This window comes from Camelus ferus, chromosome 10 (assembly GCF_009834535.1).
Source record: "Camelus ferus isolate YT-003-E chromosome 10, BCGSAC_Cfer_1.0, whole genome shotgun sequence".
Classification (NCBI taxonomy): domain Eukaryota; kingdom Metazoa; phylum Chordata; class Mammalia; order Artiodactyla; family Camelidae; genus Camelus; species Camelus ferus.
This window is the reverse complement of record NC_045705.1, coordinates 34508878-34535200: the sequence shown is the minus strand read 5'-3', so window position 1 is coordinate 34535200 and position 26323 is coordinate 34508878. Positions and strand designations below refer to the sequence as shown.

At 40.2% G+C, this 26323-nt stretch overlaps 2 protein-coding genes across 2 annotated transcripts in view; both read left to right on the top strand.

Annotated features, from left to right (window-relative positions):
- LOC102518090 (olfactory receptor 10V1) overlaps positions 1-17382 on the top strand; it is a 20560-nt gene extending 3178 nt beyond the window's left edge. Inside the window, exons 2-7 of the mRNA XM_032490500.1 lie at positions 1031-1087; positions 1434-1497; positions 10563-10796; positions 12549-12615; positions 13497-13650; positions 17143-17382. Of these exons, the coding sequence (XP_032346391.1) occupies positions 1031-1087; positions 1434-1497; positions 10563-10796; positions 12549-12615; positions 13497-13650; positions 17143-17382 (816 nt within the window). The remainder of the gene's footprint in view (positions 1-1030; positions 1088-1433; positions 1498-10562; positions 10797-12548; positions 12616-13496; positions 13651-17142) is intronic.
- PATL1 (PAT1 homolog 1, processing body mRNA decay factor) overlaps positions 17337-26323 on the top strand; it is a 26792-nt gene continuing 17805 nt past the window's right edge. Inside the window, exons 1-4 of the mRNA XM_032488734.1 lie at positions 17337-17504; positions 19469-19580; positions 25236-25453; positions 25761-25841. Of these exons, the coding sequence (XP_032344625.1) occupies positions 17490-17504; positions 19469-19580; positions 25236-25453; positions 25761-25841 (426 nt within the window). The 5' untranslated portion in view covers positions 17337-17489. The remainder of the gene's footprint in view (positions 17505-19468; positions 19581-25235; positions 25454-25760; positions 25842-26323) is intronic.

Sequence of the window (26323 nt, the reverse complement as noted above, 5' to 3'; positions counted from 1 at the left end):
GGACCCTGTGCATGCTAAGCACTCTACCATTTGAGTTATACCCTCCCCTCTAGAAGCCGTATTTTTAAAGTGAGGTACATTTGGCATCATTTATCTTAAGTCACTTCCTATGGGCTCTTAGTATCCCCAAGTTATCTGCCAATTCATGCATTTCCAGAATTTTACAAGGGATTGGCATTGAGATCACGATCTTATTGTTTGGGATCCCACTAGTGGCTTATAATTTTTTTTTTTTTTTTTGGTATCTGTCGGTTCATCTGGACGGGGAAAGAAACATTTCAGTCGTTGTGAGTGCCCTGGGAATGGAGAATGTGGCATTCATCTTTGTATTCCGAGTACCTTGTACAGTGGGTAGCACTTATTAGACTCAGATGATTCACTGTTAAGAGACAAATTACATCTAGGGAGGTGTCTTGCCTCTCATAAAAATTGTACAAGAGGCCTTGTTTCATCCAAAGGGATCGTGTTTTATCCTTATTTCTAACACTTATATTCTTCACTGCTCCTTTCACAGTGATGGTACTTCATAAATATTTGTGGAATTGAATGAGACTTTCTTTGGAGATAACTTCTTTCTGGTTTTCAGATTTTTTAAATGCTATTAATAAATGTACATGTTTATTAAAGACCTTATTGAAGCATGTATTGCTAACACTATTTTTAATGTTTTATTCGATTCTATCTGTAAATCCTACATTCCCTAAGAACTACAGATAATGAAAAATACAAATGGGAACCATACAATATCCATTTCAAGGAAGTGAGCGCTATTATTCTTGCATATTAAAGAAAGATCTTATACTTTGCCATATTTAACCCAATTTTAGCAAGGATATTTTCAAACTTCAACCACTCATAGAGAATGTTGAATTTTGTAACTTTCACTTGCTGCAGAGTTGATGTTAATTGCTGTTGCTCCACTTTATCCCCAAAATTCTAGAGCGCTAAATGGACAGGCATACTCTGCAATTACACCCAGAAAAAAATCCCAGACTCTCGTTTATCTTGTTGTCCTTTTATGGTGTTGCAGTGTTTAGAAGCAGACAAGTTCTATTATCCAGAATGGAAAAGGGATAATGAAGAAAAGGTGAGTCAGAAGACACCAGAAAAAACAAATCAAGTGAGGACACGGGACAGGGCCGACAAAGGAAACCAGGATATTCGAGGAGTCTCTGAGACTCTGAAAAGATGAGGCGTTACGGGTGTTTGCAACAGGCAGCAGGGACTGGATCAGACATCAGAGGCCCCACCATCGCTTGTCTGGAAGGCACATCCTGAGATCCAGGAGACATGGTTTCTAGGGCTTTCAACTAGGAAGGCCATTTTCATCCTCTAATCCTCAGCCTCAGAATCTAGAAAACAAGAGGATTAAACTTGTTAATATCAAGCACTGACTTTGCTTCATCACTTCTCCCGTTTCTATTTTCTTCTAGCTACACTCTGGCCATTTCTTCTCACATTGGAAGCCTCACATTGTGCTGCTCTCCAACCACGACGGTAAGTTTCTTAGCTGCTTCTTAATCAGCAGGTGAAACAGAACAACTTGGGTGTGAACAAATGGGACACAGTCACCCTTCTCTTCTCCCAAGTAGGACAGAGAGACCAAGTGCTAGGACTCTGTGGGCGTCTAACTTGGGAAACAACCCCCCCCCGCCCCACGCTCCAAAGTGGTTTCAGCCTGAGGTCTTATGAAAGTCAAGCTGTTGCCCTGTGACTTTCTCATTATTTAAAAGAAACGAGTATTCACTTTACAGTACATATACTAAAAGAGGAACAAAGCGCTCCATGTTTTTAAAAACAAAAAAGCAAATTCACAGATACAGAGAACAGACGGGTGGTTGCCAGTGCGGGGGGTGGGCAGCAACATGGGTGCCCTAAGAAGACTTCACAGAAGATGTGGCATTGCCGCATCTGAGGAAAGATGAACTGGAGTTTCCTGGGGTGGGGGGGATGGAGATGAGCACTCCAGAGAGAGAGAGGTCGGCATTTGGACTGCCATGAGGAGCTAATAGAGTTGTTTATTTTACCATTGGGGGGAAAAAAGTGTATTTACTCTTCCCAAGGCATCAAGACTACAAGGAATAAAATAACCAAGATACTAGAGCTTTGTCAGACATGTGGAAGAGGGAAAAGAATATGAACTGTACACAGACTTAAAAATGAGTTGTGCCAATGCATGAAACAAGTAAATATCTCGGAACTACTGATCCCAATATTTGGGAACTGGCATCCTTTATTTAGATGTGTGCTGAGTCTTTGTTTCCAGTTATTATCCGAGTTCTCTTCGTTAACTTAACACAAATTCAATTTTATTCTTGAGTCTGATGATTATGCCTTAAGGTCACACTGTGTCATTTGAGCATTATTATAACATGCCCACATATATATCCCTAAAGGTTCTAACTTCATTTAATAGGGCTCAGGATAATGAATCTGAGTGGATAATTGCTGAACTGAAGCCCTGGTCTCCTGACAAATCTCTTGCTCCAACGTCAACATTCAAAACTCCAGCTTCCATTTCTGGTTCTTGTCCAGGTTTTGAAAACTAATTATTTCTTTTGTTTACTTTTTTTTTTAATACCCATAGCCTTTGTTTTTTTTTTTTTTCCTTTACCAGCTACATTCATTAAGATGAATAAAAACAGGCAATGCTATACTTCCAGAATACCTACCCCTTTGACCATCAGAGTGGAGACTTTGCATGTGTACAGTACTTTTATGTATGCAAAGCTCTTCAGAGAATATTATTATTTTTATCCTTTTAACAGAATCCCTATGAAGTGGACATTATAATACCCCTTTGTTAGAATGAGAAATGGTGCATCAAGACACTTAAGGGATTTGCCTAAGGTCACCCAGGTTGTAAGGAACAGGAGCAGAACTTCAACTTAAATGCCCTGATTCAGTCCAGCTCACATTGAAGGCAGCATACAAGTTCCCAAAATGATGTTTTGGTATATTGCCTGGTTCTTAATATGAAACTCCATGATCTACTCTGTCATCTGCTTTATGAAAACTTGGATTCCACATTTTAATCGGTCCATTTCCTCTCACCAGTTTTGCACAGATTTGCATGAGTATCAACCCAGGAGACAGCAAACAAATCAACCTAATGACTGTAAGCAAATGTTGGTATCCTGCCATCACTTGTTTGTCATGGATAGAGGATGCTTAAAGATCATCTAACCCAACTTCCTAAATTTTGCAAAAAAAAAAGGGAAGGAGGATTCTCAGAAGTTAGTGTCAATACCAATCCTAGAACCCAAGCCGAGCTCGTCATCAGCCCAGTGCTCTCCCCAACTGACCACATGAAACTAAAGAGCAAGACAATTTCCCACAGCCTGCTGTCTAGAATGTGCTATCATGTTTATCAACCTTCAGGTTCTAGCTAGGAATGTGGCCTTAAAAATAACAGTAATAGTTTACAATTGTATAGCAAGTTTCTGTTTAAAAAATGGTCTCACATGCACTTGATCCTCAAGACCAAACTGTTCTAGTTTGCTATTATATTACCCTCATTTAGTAAATGAGCAGTACATCTAAGTTCTATGAGTTTGAGTGATTTGCCCAACGTCCTCTGATGGCAAGTACACTGTTCTTTCTAACTTTTTATGCTTCCTTTTCAGTAAACTAGCAAAAGGAATATCAGGGAAGATTGCACATTCAAATAAGTAAACTGCCTTGCCTAGGAATTTAAGTTTATGTTTAAATCTAAATTTGACATCATTATTTTCATTATAAAAGTAATCCATAATTATTAAAGTGTTCAAACAGATAAAAAATTAAAAGTTCTTAAAAATCATCTTTATTCCCACCACTAAAGAACAACTGTTATTAACATTGTTAGATTTCCATTTGATCTGTTGTTACAGCATGTTTTTAACATATTTGTATTAATACATTAGCCTCCTTCACTCAAAGCTATATACACTTATGTCATTAAAAACCTATTGTTGATATATTTTTTGATAACTAAGATCCTGTCATGTTCTTAAGAAATTATTTGTTCAAGGTTTTAAGACTACACTTTAAAAAGTATATATCTCTATTAAAATTAGATCCTGAAATATGTGATATACAGATGAAAGGAGAGAAACCAGGAGGTGATTGTACTGAAGCTGACTGACGGGAACCCAGAGGTTTATGGAACTCTTCTTGCTCCTTGGACATTTTGACATCACTCAACAATAAAAGTTTAAAAAAAAAAAAAAGAAAAATCTCATTACATGATTGTAAAAGTGTGTGGTAGACTTAGATTGTCGTTCTCAATTCTTTACTCACTCTCTCTCTCCGCCAGGTAACCTGGCTGTAGCCTAGACTGGGCAGAGTGGGCAGAGTAAACTGGTCGGTTCCACTGACGCTGGTCTTGTTCATGTGACTCTCTCTGACAAATGGGATGTTAGCAGACCTGGTGGAGCACAGATTTCAGACATGCTCGCTTGGTTTGACTAATCCCCTTACATTCCTGTATCACAATGAACAAACCGTGCCCCGGGAAGCATGACTCTTCACTTTGATCCCCGAATGAGACATGGGATGTGCGGCAGACCTGAACACAGTCCGAAGCCTGAAGCCAAGTCTACCCAACCTGCAGCCTGAAACAGAGCTGCCTGAGCTGGCGCACAGTCACCTGCACAAACACGTGGAAAAGAATAAGTAAATAAATACATAAAATATATGCTTATTAGTCACTAGGTTTGGGATCAGGTTTTTATACAACATCTTTGCAGCAATAGCTGATTAATACAGAATCAAACCATTGTCACCAAACTGCACGATTTAGGCGTTTCCAGTTTTTTAATAATACAAATCATGAACATGCTTCTGTACATAAAACTTCTCCACTATTTCTGATCATTAAGTTCAGAGATGATGTTATGATGCTGTTTATAGAGGTAGGCTGAGAAAGTTTCATTGTGGATATTTTTCTTAAAAGGAATATTATGAAAAGAATTAGAACAAACTCATTCTTTGTTTTTTGATGTCAGAAAAGATTGTAAAGATAGTTTTTGTTTTCTTTCTTGATACCGTGGTCTCAGTTTTACTCCAGATAAGTTCTGCAGCAACTCTGGTCTCCAGTTCTTGGTCTCTTAGAGAAAAAGATAACATACATTCTTTATGGCTTTTGGCAACTCTATATTGACCTTATATTGACTTTTATCTCTACTGGCAGCTTCAATGGCTCTAGGCTCCAGAAAATCCAATTCTGAACCTGATTTGTTCAGTTTGCCTGCAATATATTTACTGTTTCTTTTTTAAGTTGTTGTAAGTCTTACTGTAATTTGACATGTTCATCCCTGGCTCTTCTACAGCATCTACACCTAATCTCCCTAGGTTTTCCTGTCGGCTCTCATGCTCTCATTAACTGATGCTATTTTCCTATGAAGTTTACTTCTTTTAAAATCTCTCCTCTCACTAAGAGCAGTCCCCAAATTTTTTTGTTTCAAAGTTCTGCCCCTTTGGGGTACAGTTCCTCTAGATTCTTGTTTACTGTCTCCACTTCTCGGGTCAACTGCAAACTTAAATGCTAATATATCACCTAGCACAAAGAAAACACTCAAAACAAATACTTGTTGAACAAAAATCTACTATGAGTCTCCAGATGTAGAGAAGGAACTAGTGTTTCCCAGTGGGAAGAGAGAAGCGGGAGGGACAAGATGGAAGGAGGTGGAGGATTAAGAGGTACAAACTATCAGGTATAAAATAAGTTACAAGGATGTATTGCACAACGTGGGGAATATAGCCAATGTTTTATAACTATAAATGGAGTATAACCTTCAAAAATTTGTGAATCACTATATTGTATACCTGTAATATATCATATTGTACATCAACTATACTTTAAAAAAATATATTGTAAAAGAAATACATAAATTAAAAAATGGAAAATAATTAAAAACATTAAAAATGAAAAAAAACTATTGAGATATAATTGACATATAACATTGTATTAGTTTTCAGTGTACAACATAATTTGCCATTTATACATGTTGATAAATGATCACCACATGTCTAGTTAACATTCATCATCACAGTTACAAATATTTTCCTTGTAAAGAGAACTTCTAAGATTTACTCTAACCACTTTTCAATATACCACACAGTATTAGCAACTGAAGTCATCATGCTATACATTACATCCCCATGGCTTATTTATAACTGAAGTCTGTACTCTTTTATTCCCTTCACCCATTTCACCCACCCCTCACCCCTTGCCTCTGGTAACCACTAATTTGTTCCACTTATGAGCTTGGGTTTTTGTTTTTGTTTTGTTTTAGGTTCCACACATAAATGAGATCATCTGATATTTGTCTTTCTCTGTCTGACTTACTTATTTCATTTAACCTAAGGCCCTCAAGGCCCATCCATGTTGTTACAAATGGCAAGATTTTCTTTTTCTTAATGGCTAACATTCCATTGTATATATACATCATGTTTAAAAAATCCATTCATCCATTGATGAACACTTAGGTTGCTTCCATGTCTTGGCTGTTGTAAATAATGCTGCAATGAACATGGGGGTGTATATATCTTATTGAGTTAGCAGTTTTGTTTTCTTCACATTAATATCCAGAAGCTGGATTGCTGGATCATATGGTAGTTCTATTTTTAATTTTTTGAGGAATCTCTGTAATGTTTTCCAAAGTGGATGCACCAATTTACATTCCCACCGACAGGACACAGGGTTCCCTTCTTTCCACATCCTCACCAACATTTATTATTTCTTGTCTTTTTGATGATAGCCATTAGTAACACAGTAGCAACAGGTGTGAGGTGATATCACATTGTGGTTTTGATTTGCATTTCCCTGATGATTAGTGAGTGATGCTGAGCACAGTTGAGCGTTCAAGCCCTTACTCCACTGAAACTACTCTCACCGAGGTTACCGATGTGCTGACAAATCCAGTGGATGGTTCTCCTTTCCTGACTCAGCAGCAGCGTTTGATGTAGTTGATCACTCACACCTTTAGCTTGAAACAGTTTCTTCTTGGCTTTCCCTGTTCCCCTCCTATAGCACTGACTCTCCTTCTCAGTCTCTTTTGGGGATTCTTCTGGTTTTCTGGACTTCAAATATTGAAATGCCCCAGGGCTGGGGCCAGTCCTCAGACCCTTCTTCTCTATTCCTGTCCTCATTCTTGGTGATCTCATCCCACTGTTGCTGAAACACAGCCTCCGTACCCTACTAACCAAATTGAGACTTGAGGACATACATAGAGAACTGAAAGCAGGAAAAAATGATCATGAGGGTTTTTATATTCTATTATATCAGGGTTTTTAATATTCTATTTTATACTCTATTATAAAGTGTATTGCATATTCTATTACACAATATTCTATTCTATTCTATTCTATTCTATTCTATTCTATTCTATTCTATCAGAATAAGAACTCATGTTATCCAAGATTACACAGGGCCACTAGCACAGCTTTTGTAAAATCAATTATGATAATAGCCAGCTTGTAATGGCAACACCAGCCACTGTACAAATCACTTTATAGGCATTACCTCACTTAATCCTTACGACAACTTTATGGGATAGATGTTAATTATTTGTACTTCGGAGTGCACAGAGATAAAACTGTCAAGGTCACACAGCTGGTAAACAGCCGAGCCAGGTGATGGCCCCAGGTCTGCTGGACTCCCGGACTCAAGTTCTTAACCTACTAGACTTTATCGCCAATTTTGTAGGCCTGTTGGCATGACGGTGTTTTCAGGAACCAGAGATTGGTGCTTTTGGTGCCTGTAACCACAGCTTTGATTCTGAGTATGTCTGACCCCTCCTGACAGGCTAAGCCAAGTTTCACCCATGTAATTTTTATTTGAATCAGTAGTATTTTTAGAGTAATCCCAACCACAGATGCCCTGTAGGTTCAGGGAATTCGCTAGAAATTCTGCGTGGAATTCTCTTTATCTTTTCCTCCAGCATCATTAAGGTCATTCTTCCATGTATATAAGAGACTTGACCTGGGAAGAGCCATTTGCTGGTTTGTCCTGTGTTCCCTGGGAGTTTTCAGTGACAAGATCACAGACGGTTCATGGCCTGGTGACAAGAATCAAGCCAAGATTTACGCAATCGTTGAGGAGTACAAAGAGATCTAAATGCTAGCCTCTCTCTTCCACCTCTAAGTCACTACAAGGTGATGAGTCAAGTCAATCACACTTTCTGTGCCCCAGCAGCAAGATGAAGGTGTTAGTAGCCATCTCCCTACCTGCTCAACATTTTAAGAATATTTAAAAAGCTAGTGGGACATAAATACAATGAAAAAGCGTATAGTGGTGTTTAACAAACTGTCCCTGAGCTGTTGGAAGACATCTAGTCACTCTCCAAGGTTTATGTCACTCTCTCCTCCCCCACACACAGTGCTCTAAAATGTTACCTCTTTCTGGGGCCCGAAAGAGAAGCTGAATTGATTCTGGCAAATAAAATCAGGTAAGGTACTGCTGACAGATACAAAGGTATGATATCTGACTCTCTTAAGTTACATTCCCACCCCCATCCATCTTAGTTCACATTTTCATTTTAGCTGGGTAAATTTTCTTCTTACCAGGGAAAAAAAGATAAATTTTATGAACGAGATTCTTTACGAGGCCCTTCAAATACACCCCCTTAAGTAAATGTCTAAACTCTCTTCCGGGAAGGATGAGCCTGCAGGTCTAAGCAGTAATTAACAAAACACATGACTGTTTGGGTGACCTATGTGATGACTGCTGGGTGGAAAGAATGTGTATGGGTATGACAGCAGCTACAAAGCATCTGAAACAAGACTCTCGTTGTTTCGAATTCTCTAGTTTCCCCTTTGAGAGTCTATTCTAGGCTGATCAATAGTCTAGAGAAAGCTGTTCAGCCAGTGTTCAGTCCCTTTTGTGGTGAGGTTCAGAGCAAGGCAGTGTTCAGATTAGAAATGCACATCCGTCTGATCTCCTTCAAACAGAGATTCAGGGAGATGGAGAGAGAGGATATTTTCCTTGCACACGAAAACAGTTGGAGATTTGAGTACTGAATTATTTTAAAACAAAGTAATGAGTGCTAATAAGATGGGCAAATTTTCAGTGACCACGTTTTCTAAACGCAAAAGAATTAAGCAGTACCAGGCTTGTAAGAGGAGTATTTTCCACCCTTGAACCCTAAGTCACCCTTTACAAGAGCATGTGCTCTGCCTAAATGAAAACCCACCAAGGCTGTGAAAAAGACATAAATTATTTATGTATTCAACTAACATTTAGGCATTAGAAGGGGAGGAAAAAGATACAGCCCTTACCCTGCAGGAGATTATGTATCTATGAGAAATAAGACATACATAAAACAGGTGATCATAAAAATAGAATAAAAGTTTATTTTAGAAAGGTATACAAGATTTGTACTTGATTGACCATATATAAGAATGCGGGCATTATCCAATTGTGATGGGGAGAAGAATTTTTATAAAGTCCCCAAAGCTAGAAGTCTGTACTGATGCTGTTTCTAAAACTGCTGTACTTCGCTTGACTCTGGTTAGAAGCATTTAAAGCTTATGAAAGGTACAGGGGTGTTGTGCCTACAGTTGAGGGCCAGTGTACTGGAAGGTTCAGAACTTCCTCTGCAACCACAAACCAGTAATGAAGTCATCATGCTCAGTGCTTCAGAACTGGCACAAGCTGACCTCTTTTTCTCTGTGGGACGATAAGCCTTCAGAGAAAAATGAAGCATCCTTTACAAGGGACACTATGACCCCGAAGTACATTATAGGGCTTGGGATCAAGATCACTAGGACTTTATATTTGATTGCCAGTATATTAATGCTAGGCAATGTATAAGTTTAGAGGCTCAGGGTTTTTAGCTCTGCTTGTTCCTGCAAAACAAAAATGAAGTCAAAATCCTGAGCTCAGTTGCCTCAGGGGGCAAATTAACTTGGCTCTTACAGTGATTAGACTTCATAGTTAACTTCAGCCAACTCTCTTGAAAATGTGAGCTGATTCTTGTGGTTGCCAAGGAGGGGTGGGAAGGGACAGACTGGGAGTTCAAAATTTGTAGATACTGACAGGCATATGCAGAATAGATAAACAAGGTTATACTGTGTAGCACAGGGAAATATATACAAGATCTTGTGGTAGCTCACAGCGAAAAAAAAAATGTGAGAATGAATATATGTATGTTCATGTATAACTGAAAAATTGTGCTCTACACTGGAATTTGATGCATTGTAAAATGACTATAACTCAATAAAAAAAAATGTTAAAAATAAAAAAAAGAAGAAAGAAAATGTGAGTTGACCGACAACACAAGTGAGAACAGAGAGTGGCCTGCCAACATAAACTCATCTCCAAATTTCTTAAAGCTTTAAGTGCTAAAACAGTATCATCACCTTCATCCTAAAGCACACAGCACTTTCTTTCCTAGCGGATTTCTTTCTTTGGTCCTAGAAAATCCAATGTGCCACTTTTATGGGGGATGAAAACCAAACTGCAGCAATCCAGTTCCACTTTCATCCATCCTGGAGGTTCAACTGTTTATTTTTGTGGCTTTCCTGCTGATGTATTTGGAAGTCTCATCGGTAAAGCCACAATCTTTCTGTCTGGGCAGACCGTTTGCGCCACACTCCCAGGCATTTCTTTCTGGCCAACCTGGTGGTTCTGGAGAACTTCTCCTCTTCCACTGTTGCCCCTGTGGCTTTGGTCAACCTCCTGACCGTGGGGAGAACACCCATCTCCTTTACTGGCTGTGGCACACAGGTGTTCTTCTTCGTCTTCCTCTTGGGTATCTCGGCTTATGATCGGTTGGCAGCCATCCGGGATCCCTTGGTCTTACACCCTCATCGTGAGATGGCAGCTATGAGCCCAGCTGGCTGTGGGAGCCCTGGACGTTGGCTTCATTCTTGTGAGATCTGACTTTTGTTTCCAGCAGTTTCTTAGCCTGTCTTATTTCAAAAGCCTTATCTCCTATTCCTTGGCCCTTGTAATGGATTGTATTTTCCAAAAATGACCTCAATGACATATTCTTTCCCACATGCTCTCCTCACATTATGATGTTGACACTCTTCCTACCCAGAGTGGGGTCCATCTTTCTTTCCCGTCAATCTGGGTGAGTCTATTGACTACAGCAGAAGTGATGGTATGTAATTTTCTACACTAGGTCATAAAAGGAGATACATCCTAGAAAGGTTTACAGCCAGAGCATTGCATGTGGGCTTTCTATGAGATTTCTTACTTCTTCACAGCATGGTGGCTGGGTTCCAAGAGCAAGTGTCCAACAAAGGTCAGCTGGAGGTGTATGACCAGAGAATGAGTAAAACTTCACATGATTCTCACAACCGGGTCACTCCCAGCCTTCAAGCAGTACCAGCTGAGGCTGCCTGGAGCAGAGATGAGATGTTCCCGTTCATGTCCTAGCCAAACTGCAGATTCATTAGCAAAATAAGTCATTACTGTTTTTTTTAACCTACTAAGTGTGGGATGGTTTGCCATGTACATTATATAATTTCAAGTCTACCATCAAAGTCCTAATATTTTGTGTTTTACATTTTAGATATTCTAACTCACTTAATAGGGAGGAAACAAAAGAAAACCATAATGCAAACATCTCCCCGATCAAAAATTTCCTGTCTTAAATGTCAGCTAATAGGTGAGGGAAGCCAAGTGTGCCTGAGTTCTTAAGCATCCTTGTAATTTTGCCAGGCTTCTGTATGATTGTTAAGAGAATACTTCCAGACTTTCAATAGTGTTTATGGAATTTTGACAAATTTTCAGGCTTTGTTGAACAAGCTTCTCCTCCTTTCGCAAGGTTTGCCCAAAGAAACACAGCCAAGGTCCCTCCAGTGTTGCAGTCCCAGGAAACAGTCTGAATCTGTTTTGTTTCTCCCAACTGCCCCAGGAAAAGGTCAGAAACTAGAAGCTAACCTCTCCTCCCTCAGTTGGGTGTGGGGAAATAACGGGAGTCTGACTAATGCCAGAAACAGAGCACCAGGAAGCCTCAGGCATAGGGGGTGCCAAGGTGTTGGACAGGGAGTGAGGCGGTAGGAGCTGTTAAGCTTTCCCAGGATTTCCTCCCTTACTCCTGACCCTTTTTTCTTGTCCTGCCCTCCCCACCCTCATTTCTTTAGTACCAGTTATTGCCAGCAAAGCGGGCAAGGATATATTTTTAATGGGATACTGCCAGCCAACCCTGTTTGGATGACTCTACAGGAACCACAAGAAATCAAGGTAAGAAGATACCTGAAGAGGACCTGGACCTACAAGGTATAGTGTGTGAAGACACTGCCTATGAACCAGCAGGTGGAGTCATTTTGCCACATCTTTTCTATATATTGGTTTAAAAGAACTCAGAAATGCTTGAACAAGTACTATTAAGTGCTGTTAAGTGTTGCGTAGAGAATGAAATGCTGAAGAAGAAATAGTTTCCGCCCTCAATCACTCATTCTCACGAGGAAGAGGCTGGAAAGGAGAAAACCATCATCCCTCTCCTGAATTGTGTAAATGATGAGAGGAACAGTTCCCAAGGCCCCCACCTCTGCTCCATGATGCTCAGTCAAAAGGAAATAATGGGGGCAACGGCCCTCCTCTCTCCCTTCAGTCATAGAAAAACGTGCAACGAACCGGCTTTCTGGCTCTGTCTTCCAGATCTACGCCAACAAACCATCGTACTTCCTCACCTCTACGTGACAGCCAATCACATACTAACACAGGAGCGATGTCCCTACAAACCACCTTTACTACCAAGGCCTGAGCAGCTCTGAGCTGCCCCTTCTGGGATCCATGGCAGGACGGTGGGCCTGTATGTTTTCTTACTCATTCTCGAGTCTCCCATAAATGGTCCTTCATCATTTCATCTAGTGAAATCTTTTTTTTCCATCTTTAAATAGTATACAAAACACTTAAACTTTAAAATGGTTTCTCATTATACTACCAAAAATCATTTTGAATAATCCCAAAGGGTCACACATATTACAGGCTGAAAAAAAATTGGTCCCCCAAGTCGCAACCCCCGGAACCTGTGCATGTTACTTTATATGGTAAAAGGGATTTAGCAGATGTGATTAAGGATCCTGAGATGAGATTATCCTAGATCATGCAGTTGCCCCACAGTTATCACAGATTATTTATAAGAGGAGAGAGAGGGGAGGGAGAGGAAAATGTGACAACAGAAGGAGAGTGAGAGAAGGAGAGTTTGGAAGATGCAATGCTGCTGGCTTTGAAGATAGAGGATGAGGCCATTAGCCAAAGAATGCAAGAAACCCCTAAAAAAACTAAAAAAAGTAAGAAAATACATTCTCTCCCAGTGCTTCCAGAAGGAACACAGTACCACAACCCATTTTAGATTCTGACCATCAGAACTATGAAGGAATAAATTTGTGTTGTTTTAACCCACTAAGTTTGTCATGATTTGTTACAGTAGCAATAGTAAACTAACATATGACAGTTTAGCACTTAACTCACCTAAGAAAGTACCTAGGCCCTGCCCAAGACATTTTACACAACAGATTCATAACTTCTTACAGAATAGACTCTGAAACATTTTTAGGAGATGTTGGAGGCAATCATTGAAAAGACAGGATTACTGGCTGACCCACAAACTGGACCCTGGCAACTGGACGCTCTTCACCGCCTCCCCTGTCTTTGCAATGTATGCTCCACCCACCATTCGCACAGTGCGAGCTATTCTCAAGGACAAGAAAGTAAGGTGTTAAGGCCACCTGTACAGTATACAAGCCTGGACCCTGTTAAGAGCTCTATTAAGATTCTGGCAGGTGGGTGCACAGACAGAGTTGTCTGACGGCGGCCCAAGATGTTCTCTTGCCTTGTTGGTTCTTCCTATCACCTACCAATCCGAAGTGGTTGCCTCTTCTTCAGTCTCCAACGTGAGTGTGTGTCATTTACTTATCTCATTAATGAGAGAGTCAGCAGGAGGCTAAAGCTGGTTCAAAAGAGGACACAACAAACTATGAACTAGGGAACTATATTCAATACCCTGTAATGGCCTATAATGGCAAAGAATATGAACAGGAACATATATATATGTATAAATGAATCACTCTGCTGTACACCAGAAATTAACACAACATTGTAAATTCACTATATTTTAATGGAAAAAAAGAATTGGAAAGCTAGCCACTTAAAAAGAAAAAAGGAAGAAGAAGAAGAAGGAGAAAAGAAGAAGGGAGGGGGGAGGGGAAGGAGGGGGAGGAAGGGGAAGAGGAAGAAGAGGAAGAAGAAAAAAGTATGAACTATACCTAGTGGGAAAAAGAATGCTGGAATGAGACTCAAATATTATGCCAGTTAATATCTGGCAAGGTAATAAAACTGTCCCCTTAGGGATTATCTTTTCTATTCAAAATGAAATCATATCAACTGGACAAAAATAATTTGCAATTTAGCAATCCACTACAAATTAACATCTGATTTTACTGAGTCTGGGATCTCACTAATAATAAATACTAAGTCAAATAAGTTGCCTCCTCCAGAACTTCAAATGATCCTTAAGCAGTCTTGTTAGACAATGGAAAGAACACACAATAATCCTTTTTCCTTACTTCCAAGTTGTGTATAATTTTTCTAAACAGACTGGTTCCAGTTACCTATTAGTGAGTAATCTACTACTCCAAAATTTTGTGGTTTAAAACCACAACCATTTTATTATAGTACCACAATTTTACGGGTCAGGGATTTGGAAAAGGCTCAGCTGAGTGATTCTTCTGTTCCACGTGGGACTGAATGAGGTCACTTGATGATGTTCCGTTGGTAGCCGAGCTGATCCAGAGAGTCCAAGACAGCTTCATTCATGTCTGGGGTAGCTGGTAAGCTGCATCCAGCCAGACCCCTCTCCTTCTCTGTGTAGTCTCAGGGCCTTTCCATGTGATCTCTTCAGCAAGGTAAGAGATCTTCCTTTGTGTTTCTTACATGGACTTATGCTGTCAATCTTCTTAAAGACCAGACACAGAAATGGCATCAGCTCCCGCATACTCTACCATAATCCAGTCCAGATCAAGGAATGGTGGAAATAGAACCCACCTGTTGCTGGCAGAACAGTCTGATATAAAAATGAAGACTGTATAGAATCTGTAACTATCACAATGGATTATTCACAACCTCTGGAGAAACGACAGACAATATCAAAGAAAGCACAGTGGCCTTCCCTAACTGATGTCCACCCTCAGCTGTCAAAAGCCTTTTCCATCTACCTGGCATGCAGGAGAGACCTTTCTCCCACTTACCCAAAGGACACTCTCCAGAGACCTCATACCTTAAAGAATGACTTGTGAAAAGAATTTGTACCCCCTCCATCTTAATAACAGGCCTATTACACAGCTGAAAAAAATAAATTATTCATTTAAAGGGACGCTCATTAATCTCCCTCGAAGACAGCTGTTGCATGAGAAAAACAGGTGATTTTATTGATCATCTCTAAGACACCTTGTTTTCTGTTTCTTTCATTTCTGCTCTTTATTATTTCTTTTCTTCTCCTTTGAGATTATCCTGTATTTCATTTATATTCAGTCTTTCCCAATTTCTTAAACTGCTTTAGCTGTATCCTAAAAGTCTTTAAACATTAATAAATTTATCATTCCGTTCTAAATATTTCCTACTTTCCATTATGTTTTCCTAAATAGTCCATTAGTTAGAGTGGAGTTTAGTTTTTTTTTTTTTAATTTCTGATTTCTAACATAATCATCAGCAAACATGACCTGCAACATCAGGAACCAGCAAACTCCTTCCATCAAGGGCCACACAGCAAATATTTCAGGCTTCGCGAGCCAAATGGCCTCCATTGTAAGTATTCAACTCTGCCTTTGTTGCCCTAAAACAGCCAGAGACAATATGTAAATAAATGAGGGTGGCTGTATTCCAACAAAACTTCACTTACAAAAACAGGCAGCTGGCCAGATTTGGCTGCGGGTCACAGTCTGCCAAACCTTGGTCTATAAGGCATCAATTCGTTGGTCATTGTTTGGACTTGCTGTTACCTAGTACACGAAGTTTTGTAATGTTCCACGCAGGCTTGAAAACTAATTATCATCTTACCCTTGGCCTGCTCCACTTCTTTAAGGTTTAGCCTTGGCCCATGTAAACAATTGCTTTTGTTAAACTGTCACAGTGATTAAGAGATTGGGTTTTTGGAATCCAAGAGACCTTGGTCGCCCGCTTCATCTACTTGCCATTGAGCGGATCAGGATAAATTACTTAACGTTTCTAATCCTCAGGTTCCTCATCTATAAAGTAGAGAAAACATTAGTACCTACCTCACAAGGGTGGCGAAAGGCACAGACATTAATCAGCCGTAAAAGTAGTATTAGAATCATCACGCCACTCAACCACTACTCTGTGAAGCAGGTATCATTAAACGCATTTTACAAAGAAATTAAGGCCCAAACATGTTAGATAATTGCCCCAACTCTGAGAGCCAGTGGCAAAGCACTGATTCCCACCCAGAATTTCTATTTCCAAATCCAAAGTCTCCACTACCCAGACTCTGATCGCACTAACACGTAAGGAATTTACTCTAGCCTTTCCTAGGCGAGGCTGTATTTTAAGACAACCGGAGAAAGGAGATGCGAAATGCACAAGAATTAATTCGTCGTGGTGCAAGCTTAGTCCTTAAGGGAAAAGAGAGTTCCGAGCGCTTAAGGGGTATGGGGAGCTGCTGGCGGAGGTTACAAACCACCAGACTTCTGGCACCTGGGTGCCGACACTTCTAAGGGCGTCACCCAGCGGCGCACTCATTCCCGAGGACCCTGCTGCCCACGGCTGGGCTGCCCTTTTTGGCCACTCCACATGCCTGGAGGGCCTGGGACCTAAAAATACTTCTCGGGTTGAACCTCCCGAAAAATGCTTTTTTTTTTTTTATTTTTTTTAACGGGCAACCTCATCACTTTGAGACACATAAATCACTGCCCTGACCTGCCGTTGACTCAGAGGGTGACTTGCCGCTGAATTCAGCCCCCCTTGGTGACCCGAACTTTTACTTTTTCCCGCCACTCGGCGCATATTGTGAGGACGCCAAGCAACCCGAAGACCGTGTTGGACGTTGGAAAAATAGCCCAGGAATTTACATTTCTCCCAGCCCAGCCAGGCATAACCTGGGACTCTTCAAAGCCATATCCTGTGACAATCACAAGGGTTTTCTCCGCCCCGTCGGTGACGGAAAACTCGTGACTCGAAACTGAGCGCAGGGCGGGCGTGGAGAAGCCGGGGGCGGAGCTACAAGTCTGGATCGCGAGGAAGCCCCCGACGGGCGGCGCGTGCGCAGTCTCTCGCCACGGGACCTCCTTCCCGCCGCTGAGACTAGGAAGCGGGACGCCAAATCTGTCCCCGCGCAGCCGCCGCCGCCGGGCGCCGAGCGGGGCAGCCGCCCTCCCCAAGTCGCGCCTGCGCACGTTCCCACGCACGCTCCGGCGTACGGCGGCGGCTAGGGGTCGCGAGCCGGTGGAGGACCCGTGCGCGGAGGAGCCCGGGGAGTCAGCGCTTCTTCCCTCCCTCCCCCATTCCCCTCCCCGCTCCCTCCCCCCCCTCCCCAAGAATGTTCCGCTACGAGGTGAGCTGTGGCGACCGGAAGTGACCCCTCCCTCCCTCTCTCCCGCGCCCCTCTCTCTTTTTCTTTCTCACCCCCCCCGCGCGTCCGTCCCGAGCTCCTGTGGGGGAGGGGGCGGGCGGCGGGACCCGAGGGACCGAGAGGAGTGCTTAGGGTCTGGGGTCACAGGTTTAATCCGAGGGCTGGGAGCTGGCTTCGGGGGGCGGGACTGGCTTATCAGTTGCTGCTGGGGAGAGCTGACCTCTGTTTTGGGGTAGGGAGGGCCGTTAAGTGCTGTAACCAGACCACCCCCCCACACCCCTGGAGGATAGCGGAGTGCAGAGCATTGCACCCACCTGGTGTCTCTCGAGGAAGAGTCACCCGTGAGAGCCCAGAAACGTGTTTCCCGCCCTGGACCCGAAACCACCTCCCCTCCAATTACTTACACCCTCTACACACAGACAACCATCGGGTCACGGGGGCCTGGACTTGCCCTTTGACTGGGGCCGAAGACTGTTTACTAAAGAGGCCTCCGAGTTGGGAGGGGGCGTGTCCAGCAGAAGTTCTTCTGGGCAAGTGGAGGGAGACGTGGTTTTGGTGCCGGTCCCGGGGATGTAGCAACAGTCGAGAGCCCTGACGTAGTCACTAGTTCGCTGTATGACCTTTAGCGACTCCTAATCACTGGACATAGTTTCTGGATTTGTAGAATTAAAGGGTTTGTCTAGATGATCCCTAAGAATCTTTCCAATTTAAAACGCAGTGCTTTGATTAAGTAGATCTTTGTGATTTGGGAGTGCTTTTGAAAGTTGCCTCTGATGTGAAAATAGTTGCATGCTTGCTTTATGAGTTTGGGAGGACTTCAGATGGGTAGAAGGGCCCTTTGGCCTAACCTTTCCTTTGGGAACAGCCTAGCTAAGAGGTAGCCAGGCAAGATACATCACAAATATGCCTGCAAAGAGGGTGTGGAATTCCTATTCTGTCTTTGAAAACTGGGGACACATATACTTGATATTTGATAGGGATGGCCCATGATTAAACTGACTTTATATATGCATGGAGAGAGGTGATGAGATGCCTTAGGCAAAGTTGGCAAAAGACAAGAAAACTGGAAAAATAAATCAGATTAAAACTGAGATGGAAGGGAGGGCATATTTAAAATAGAAAACACCTAAATTGTTATGGTGATACCTAGCATTGTTGAGCGATACACACTGCCTAAATATTTGCCTCATTTGATCCTCACAACAGCTCTCCAAGGTGGGTGGTATTGTCCCTGCATTACCACTTAAGAGGCTGTGGTTTAGAGCCTAACACAGAGCTTGAGATGCTCAAGGGGTATTTAATGAATTAATCAGAAAAAATGTGACTTGCCCAGGTTGGCACCACTTGTAAGAGTAGAGCCAGAACTTGAACTGGCCACAGCACAGCTTTTTAAGAATTCACTTAATTGTGATTGAAAACTTAGCTTTCTGTTTTATCACCAAAGTTTGGACCCATAGGAAAGCAGAAGGGAAGAAGAATGGAAAGTGAAAAGAAAGCTTTAAAAGGGAATAATAAAATAGTTGGAAAGATGACATGAATATGGGGAAGATGAGAATTTCATTGAAAAATACATATAAAACTCGAGCAAAATAGTAAAGTGTTCATTTTTCAGTTGCCATTACTATTCTAACCAATGATGGAAAGGAAGTTGCAGACCTAATTTCTTGGTTGCATAAGGAAATGCTATTATTAGTCTCTTGATAAAGAGAGAAATGAAAGTTTGGGGTGGGGGGAAGTTAACTGAAATAGGATAGGCTAGAAAAACTCAAAAGATACCAAAATCTTCCAATGTCAGAGAAATTGGGGGATGGAAAAAATGCCATCTTTACAAAAAGTCATAATAAAGCTATTGTGTTGACTGGGAAGGTAAGAATATTTTTATAACATTTAAAAAATGAGATTGTGAACTTCATAAGTAGCTAATAACCTCTTTCCCTTTGTTTTAGTCTTTGGAGGATTGTCCTCTGGATGAAGATGAAGATGCATTTCAGGGCCTGGGAGAGGAAGATGAAGAGATTGATCAATTCAACGACGATACATTTGGGTCAGGTGCAGTTGGTAAGTGACATATTTCTTTTCAGATGTCATCTTGGTCTCTTGCTCTTTTCAAATACTTCTTTCATAAGTGCTTTTGTCTTAGAAATAACCTTGTTCACAGAGTTGGCAAAACTGTTCTGTTCTTGGTCTCAGTCAGAATAGTCTAGTCTTGCGGGGGAGAGTAAAGCTCAGTGGTAGAGTTCAATCCCCAGTACTTCCATTAAGATAAACAAACAAATAAATAAATAAGTAAGCCTAATTACCCCTCCCCAACCCCCAAAAAAGAATAGTCTAGTCTTCACTCAAAACACCTACCCTGCTCCTCTGGCCTCTTTTTGCTTCACTTATAAAACCAAGTGTTTTCCAAGCCTTGACCCTTCCAACTTTGTGATCTATGGCTCTAAGTTGATACTATAGGAATTCAAATGGTTAGGGAAGTAGACATTTTACAAAGGCTTAAAAGAATTCTAAAAGAGGGATATTTTTGTTTGTGGAACATGTAACTTAAGGAAAACTAATGGACTAGGAAAAAGCTTAGATTCAGATATATATGTTTTAAAATTCAGTTGATCAATAGTATGTTGCATGACCCAGCTCTTGTCATATAATATATTCAGTAGAGTAAAGTTTTTTATTCCAAGAATTTTGGTGATGGAAAGTCTTCACGAGTTAGAAAAGTGCTATGCACAGATGAAATTTTCTCATCCCTGGATATAAATAAATATTCTGAGAGTTGGAAAAGTTTAAAAAATTAAAGATCCACACTAAACTAGAGGCCACAGAATTATAATTAGAGATGGGAGATTTAGGGAGCCATCTTACATGATAAAGATCGAGAATTAGGGATCCTAGAACAAGTATACTAATTAGTTAAAATTAAACTGTTCTTTTAAAAAATGAACAGGTGAGGGTGAATGCAAATATCTTTGACTTTGGTGTTGAAAAGCAGCAGTAATTGTGTTTATATTGGGTTGTGTGAATATGTGGGAGCTCTTTGGAATATGCAACAAATATTCAAAGTTAAGTAATAAGGAAGAAGAGGAAATTTAGCAGTAGTAGGGTATCCTAAAAGTTGAAATATCAAAAACAAGTAAGAGATCTTAAAGGTATTGTAATGGTTACTGGTTTTGCAGCAGACCTAAACAGTTTAAATTTATTAAAGCTTAGACTGAGTTGAATTACTTGGCAAAAATGAAAGTGTATACTATTTCCAATCAGGGTTTACAAAATTCAGTGGAGAGCTAAAACTGCCGCTATTGGGAACAGCAAGAGAAGCATTTAAGGTAGAAGCGAGACTCACTACAAAAGGGAACCAAAGACCTTTTGGATTACTGCCATAGTTTAAGAGATGAGATCGTCCAAGAGGATGACATGAGCTAAGATGCTGTTCTCTCTCCATGGAGATCACAGGGAAAGGGACGTAGAATAGAATTACAAAAGCAGGGAACTGATGTGAATTGCAAATGTATTTGAAACTTGAGTAATAACCTATAGAATACAATAGAAGCTTCAAACAGTGTGTGCTTCTTTCTTGAACTCTTTTTCTCAAAATACTATACTGAATGCTACCATTTTTCTAGTAAATTTGTCTGTATTAAAATGAAATTTGTTCAAATGGAATATATTAAGATTAGGCGACATAGTAAATGTCCTCAGTCTTGAGCCTGGACAGAAGAGGAATAGTCTTGCCCTCTCATTGACTTCCAGAGTGTTGCAGATGGTCTTTTTTTTCCCGAGTTTCCACGTTTCTCACAAGGTGGGAAAACTGTTGCCTTTAAAGGATTTTAGAGTGTGCAGAACTGTGTTTTGTATGATGGAAAAGAGAAAAGTACACATACATTGAAGAAGCCCCCTAAGGTTACATGGTAAAAGAAAAGGTGTTAAAAAGTAAAGGCGGTGAAATAGCATACGGTTGGCCCACTTGGTGGCCTAAGGCGTAAGGGTGATTAAGGACTTCTTGGTCAACAAAGTTTATAATGGAGAAAAGATTGCCCTTTCCATTGAGAGTATAATATACTTAAATTGTAAAGTTAAGATCTTTGTTTCTTACAACATCTTGATGTAAATACTATACAGATTTATAAAAAGAAAATTACTTTCTAAGCCACCTATAACTTGTGTAATATACCTCTACAGGTATACAGCTGGTATAGAGAATTTAAACCAGGAGGTCAAATGTCAGATGGATGACATATGTTTTGGCCTAATGGTTTTTAACTCAAGGAGTGAATGTTTAAATAATTCCTGTTAGAGCAGTAGTTATTTAAAGTCATTGCCTACAAATGCTCTTGTCACCTTTCCTTAAGAAACTAGTCACTGTCTTCTGCATAGAGAAGTGTTTGCATCATCTTTGAGCAATAAATGGGCCACAGTAATCTCAACTCATTTTCCAAAAATAAAAGCTTACACTTACGGGGTGCTTATTATATGCTAGGGACCATTCTAAATATTCTACGTATATTTTTAACCCTCATAGCAACCTTGTGAGGTAGGCACTATTATTATCCTCATTTTAACAAATGCAGAAGGAAAGTGCCAGAGAGGTTAAGTAACTATAAATGCAATCATTGTGAACTACCAGTTAAGTTTAAACAGTCGTTGAGGAATCTTTGGGAATCTCCTGCCTCTACTTGGAAGGGCTCCCTATTCTTTCTACTTCCCTTTTTTTGATAGCTACTAGAATCTTTGGGGACTGAGATTGCCATAAAATTAAATCACCTCTGCTTCTTTTTCATTTTGTTTTTATTCAGAAATCTTCCTGAGACAGACTTCAGGGAAATTACTGCAAGTTTAAGTTTATAGAAGCAGCCAGGAATTCAGTAACCCACACCAGGGTATAGGTTAATTAATTGAAGGAAAACAGGCATCTCTTTCCCTTCATATCTCTGTTATTTTTTTTTCATACCCTTTATCATTTTGACCAGTATGGGTTGAGATCAAGCATTGACATATCTAAGTAACTATATTTCTAGGTCATTTGAAAAAGATGGAGAGTTAAGTATCCTCCTATACTAAGAGCATGTGATCTCTGATATTATTGCTTCAGATGGTTTTTCACAAGAGCTAGAAGTACCTAAAATGGTGATGATGGTATTCTATGGCATAGGTTTCTTTGCTTACATTATTTGAAAAAGTAACAGTTCACAACAGAGCCATTCTCACAAATTATGGCTATTTAACCAGTATTTTTTAAATTAATTCATTAAGGACAAATAGATTACGCATCTTTGATAGGATCCAGTAAGGTTAGTAAACAGTACAAGAAGTGATGAATAAAGACAATGCAAATTAGAACTCTACTGCATTAGAATCACTCCATCAAAAAATAGATTTCTTAAATTTGGGAAATAAATGTTTTAAAAAAATTCCTAATTCAGAATTATAAACTCCCATTTGTTAGCATTGCTGAGTCAGTAAAATTGCAAAAAACAATTGATCCTTCAAAACGGGACTTCCTTAGCAAAGATGACACAAATATTAATGTCACAATTGATTTTTTAATTACACTGTTCTTTAAGAATTTTTTTTAAATAACTGATGATTTAAATTAGTACTGTAATTTTCATCTAAAGAAGGTTTTTTCCCTTTACCACAAGTAGTATATTCAAATGTACCACAGTGCCCAAAGGCTAGACGGTGGTTCTGATCATACCAAATTACAGATTTGGAAGTCCCACTTCCCTCACTTTTTGGATCACTATTGTTATGTGATACATTGTTGTGTAATAAAAATAGCAAATTTTAAATGTTTATAATCTGACCCTGAAAGAGACTTAGCCTACTTAAATATTTGCTTATGATGTTAAAATATGTATAATATTCATTGCAGTATTAATTATTATACCTGAAATTAATATACTGCTGTAAATCAACTATACTGCAATATAAAAAAATTAATAAAAATTTGCAAATAATCCAAATTTCCATCAGTAAGAGATAAGTTAATCAACAGAATAGAATCTTATATAGATATGAAAAAGAATGAGATAACATTATTAATAGTAGTTATGTGTTTGCACTGTAAAAAATTTAACATACCTGTAGAGTTATGGGGAACTTCCAGTTTCTGGGGTATGTATTTGTGGGATGTTTAAATTTTTTAACAAACATGTATTTGTAAATGGGAAAAAAGAATAAAGATAATTTTAACAAATTGTGCATGAGCACCTCAGAAAGCCTAAGTCTTTTTTTTTTCTAAGTGGCTACCGTTTATTACGCCCTTAATATACACCAGGCACTTTTTTCTTGTCTTGCTTCCAGTTCTTCCTTCTCCTTTAAATGAGACATACAGAAAAATTATATGGGAAGGATTGTCATGAAGGACACTTCTTCAGAATCCTGTGTTTCTATGTTAATTATGGAGGGAATTACCTGTTATCTCTCTCTGTTGAATTTTATAGGACGTACAAGACAAAACTAAAGTAAAAATAAAAATATGTAACATATACAAAGAATGCATGGGTTTGGGGTGAAAGGGTTCTGAAGATTTTCATCTGTCCTGTAGTGGGACTCAAAAAAATGCGTAATCAGCATTAAAAAACATTAGGAAGCAACTTAGTGTCAGTGCTTCTGACTATATCGTAAGTGTGTAGGAATAGCAAAGACAGTTAACATAGAGCAGGAGCTGACCCTGGTCGCAGTTACCTTCACCTTTCCCCTGGCAGACTTGCAGAAGCTTCCTAACAGACGTTCATGCTTCCAATATCGCTGCCTCTTTCCCCTAAAATTTGTTTCATCACAGCATCCAGAATGATTCTTTCAAAAAGTCAAGCCACATCCAAACCTCCAGTGGCCCCCATTTCCGAGTAGCTCTAAGGGCCTGAAGGAGCTCCCCCATTTTGACCTTATTTTTCTTCTGCTCTCCCCCCTTGATCATTCCAACCCAAACACAGTCCTTGCTGCTTCTCAAAATTGTCAGTCTCTGCTCTTAAGGCCTTTTTACTGACTGTCCCTCTGCCTGAGACACTCTTCTCCTAGGTATCCACATGGCTAATGGTCTTATTCTTGAATCTTTGTTCACATGTCACCTTCTAGGTGAGACATACCTCTGACCATCCTATTTAAAGTTTTCAATCTGCCTCTCTTCCCCCATAGTTCCTGTAGTATATCATCTTCTAATATAGAGTCTAATTTACTTATTCATTGTGTTTATTGTTTGCTATCTGTCTCTTCCCTGCTTAAAAGAAAGTTGTAGGAGGGCAGGGATCCATGTGTGTTTTGTACACTGAGATATCCCATGCACCTGAAACAACACTTGTCATGTAATAGATGCTCAACAAATATTAATTGAATGAACTGAATGAATTTAAAAGCTTGTGAAGAAGATGGCAATTATAATCTAAGAGAAAGTTGTGTGCTCATGCAGTGAGCTTTTGCCTGAAATGTTGCAGAATCTCAACCCAACAGGTTATAGCGTACTTATCTATCACCAGTTGAGAAATCGGTTTCAGAATATGGCTTGGACACCATTGATAATATATTAAGCTATTACTCTAAATGCCTGAATTTTATTCCTGGTGGAATGTTAGTTGTTCTCAATAGTGAAAAGCCCACTTTAAGTGTGCCCCTTAGTTTAAACCTTATTTCATGTCTCTCTTCATTTGGTTAACAGAAGAATTTATGAAACTTTTTCATTCCAATCCAACATGAACTCTGTTTTTTATGGTTTCCTTGTAGATGATGACTGGCAGGAAGCCCATGAGCGCCTGGCTGAATTGGAAGAGAAGCTGCCTGTGGCCGTTAGTGAACAAACAGGCAATGGAGGAAGGGATGAGATGGACTTGTTGGGTGACCATGAGGAGAATCTGGCAGAAAGGCTCAGTAAGATGGTGATCGAAAATGAACTAGAAGATCCAGCTATCATGAGGGCAGTGCAGACCAGGCCAGTGTTGCAAGTAAGTCACTGTGATTTGAGAACTCTAGCAGAATCACAGTCAGAGTGAAGTATTGAGCTTTGCCATTTTATTTAATCTACCATGCTGAGAGAATTACATGTACCCCATCGAAATTTGGTGATATAATTCCTGGTGGTATAGCAAATCTAGAGATAAGGTTGGGAAATAAGGTATGTTCTAGAACACTATGGTTTCTTATTCTCAAGCTATTAAGCTCCCTTGGGGCACTGTTCATCAAAAGCAGAGAAGTTGCCCAGAGAGCCCACACTGTTCCAGACTTTGTGTATGTGTTTTCTTTTCCTGTTAGCCCCAACCAGGAAGTCTCAATTCCAGCATCTGGGATGGATCTGAAGTTCTGAGGCGAATCCGAGGACCACTGCTTGCTCAGGTATTAAGTTTTTCTCTTTATACAGAGTTCCTAGTTTCCGAAAGTTGGCTCCTGTTTTACCCTGCCCTTACTGAAGCAACGTAGAGGTGAATGTCGTTTGCCAGTCTTAGGCTGAGTCCATCCCCCAGCACCCACAGGCGTGCCTGTCGGTTGTAGCCTCCCTCCAACTCTGTGGTGACGCTCACTTGACTGTGCTTTCCTTTGAATTGGTTGGAAGGGAGCCATTGGAACTCAAATTTGACAGCTTATGATTTGAATGACTTAAGGTCATTTTTAGGCAAAACTACAGGGATAGAGAACAGATCAGTGTCCACCAGCGGTTGGAGTGGTGGGAGAGGTTGACTAGAAAGGGACAACAGAGCGGGAGTTTGGGAGTGATGAAACTTCTGTATCTTGACTTTGGTGGTAGATCTATGACTGTGCATTTATCAGAATTCAGTTCTACATATCTAAAGAGGGTAAATTGTACTGGATGTGAAATA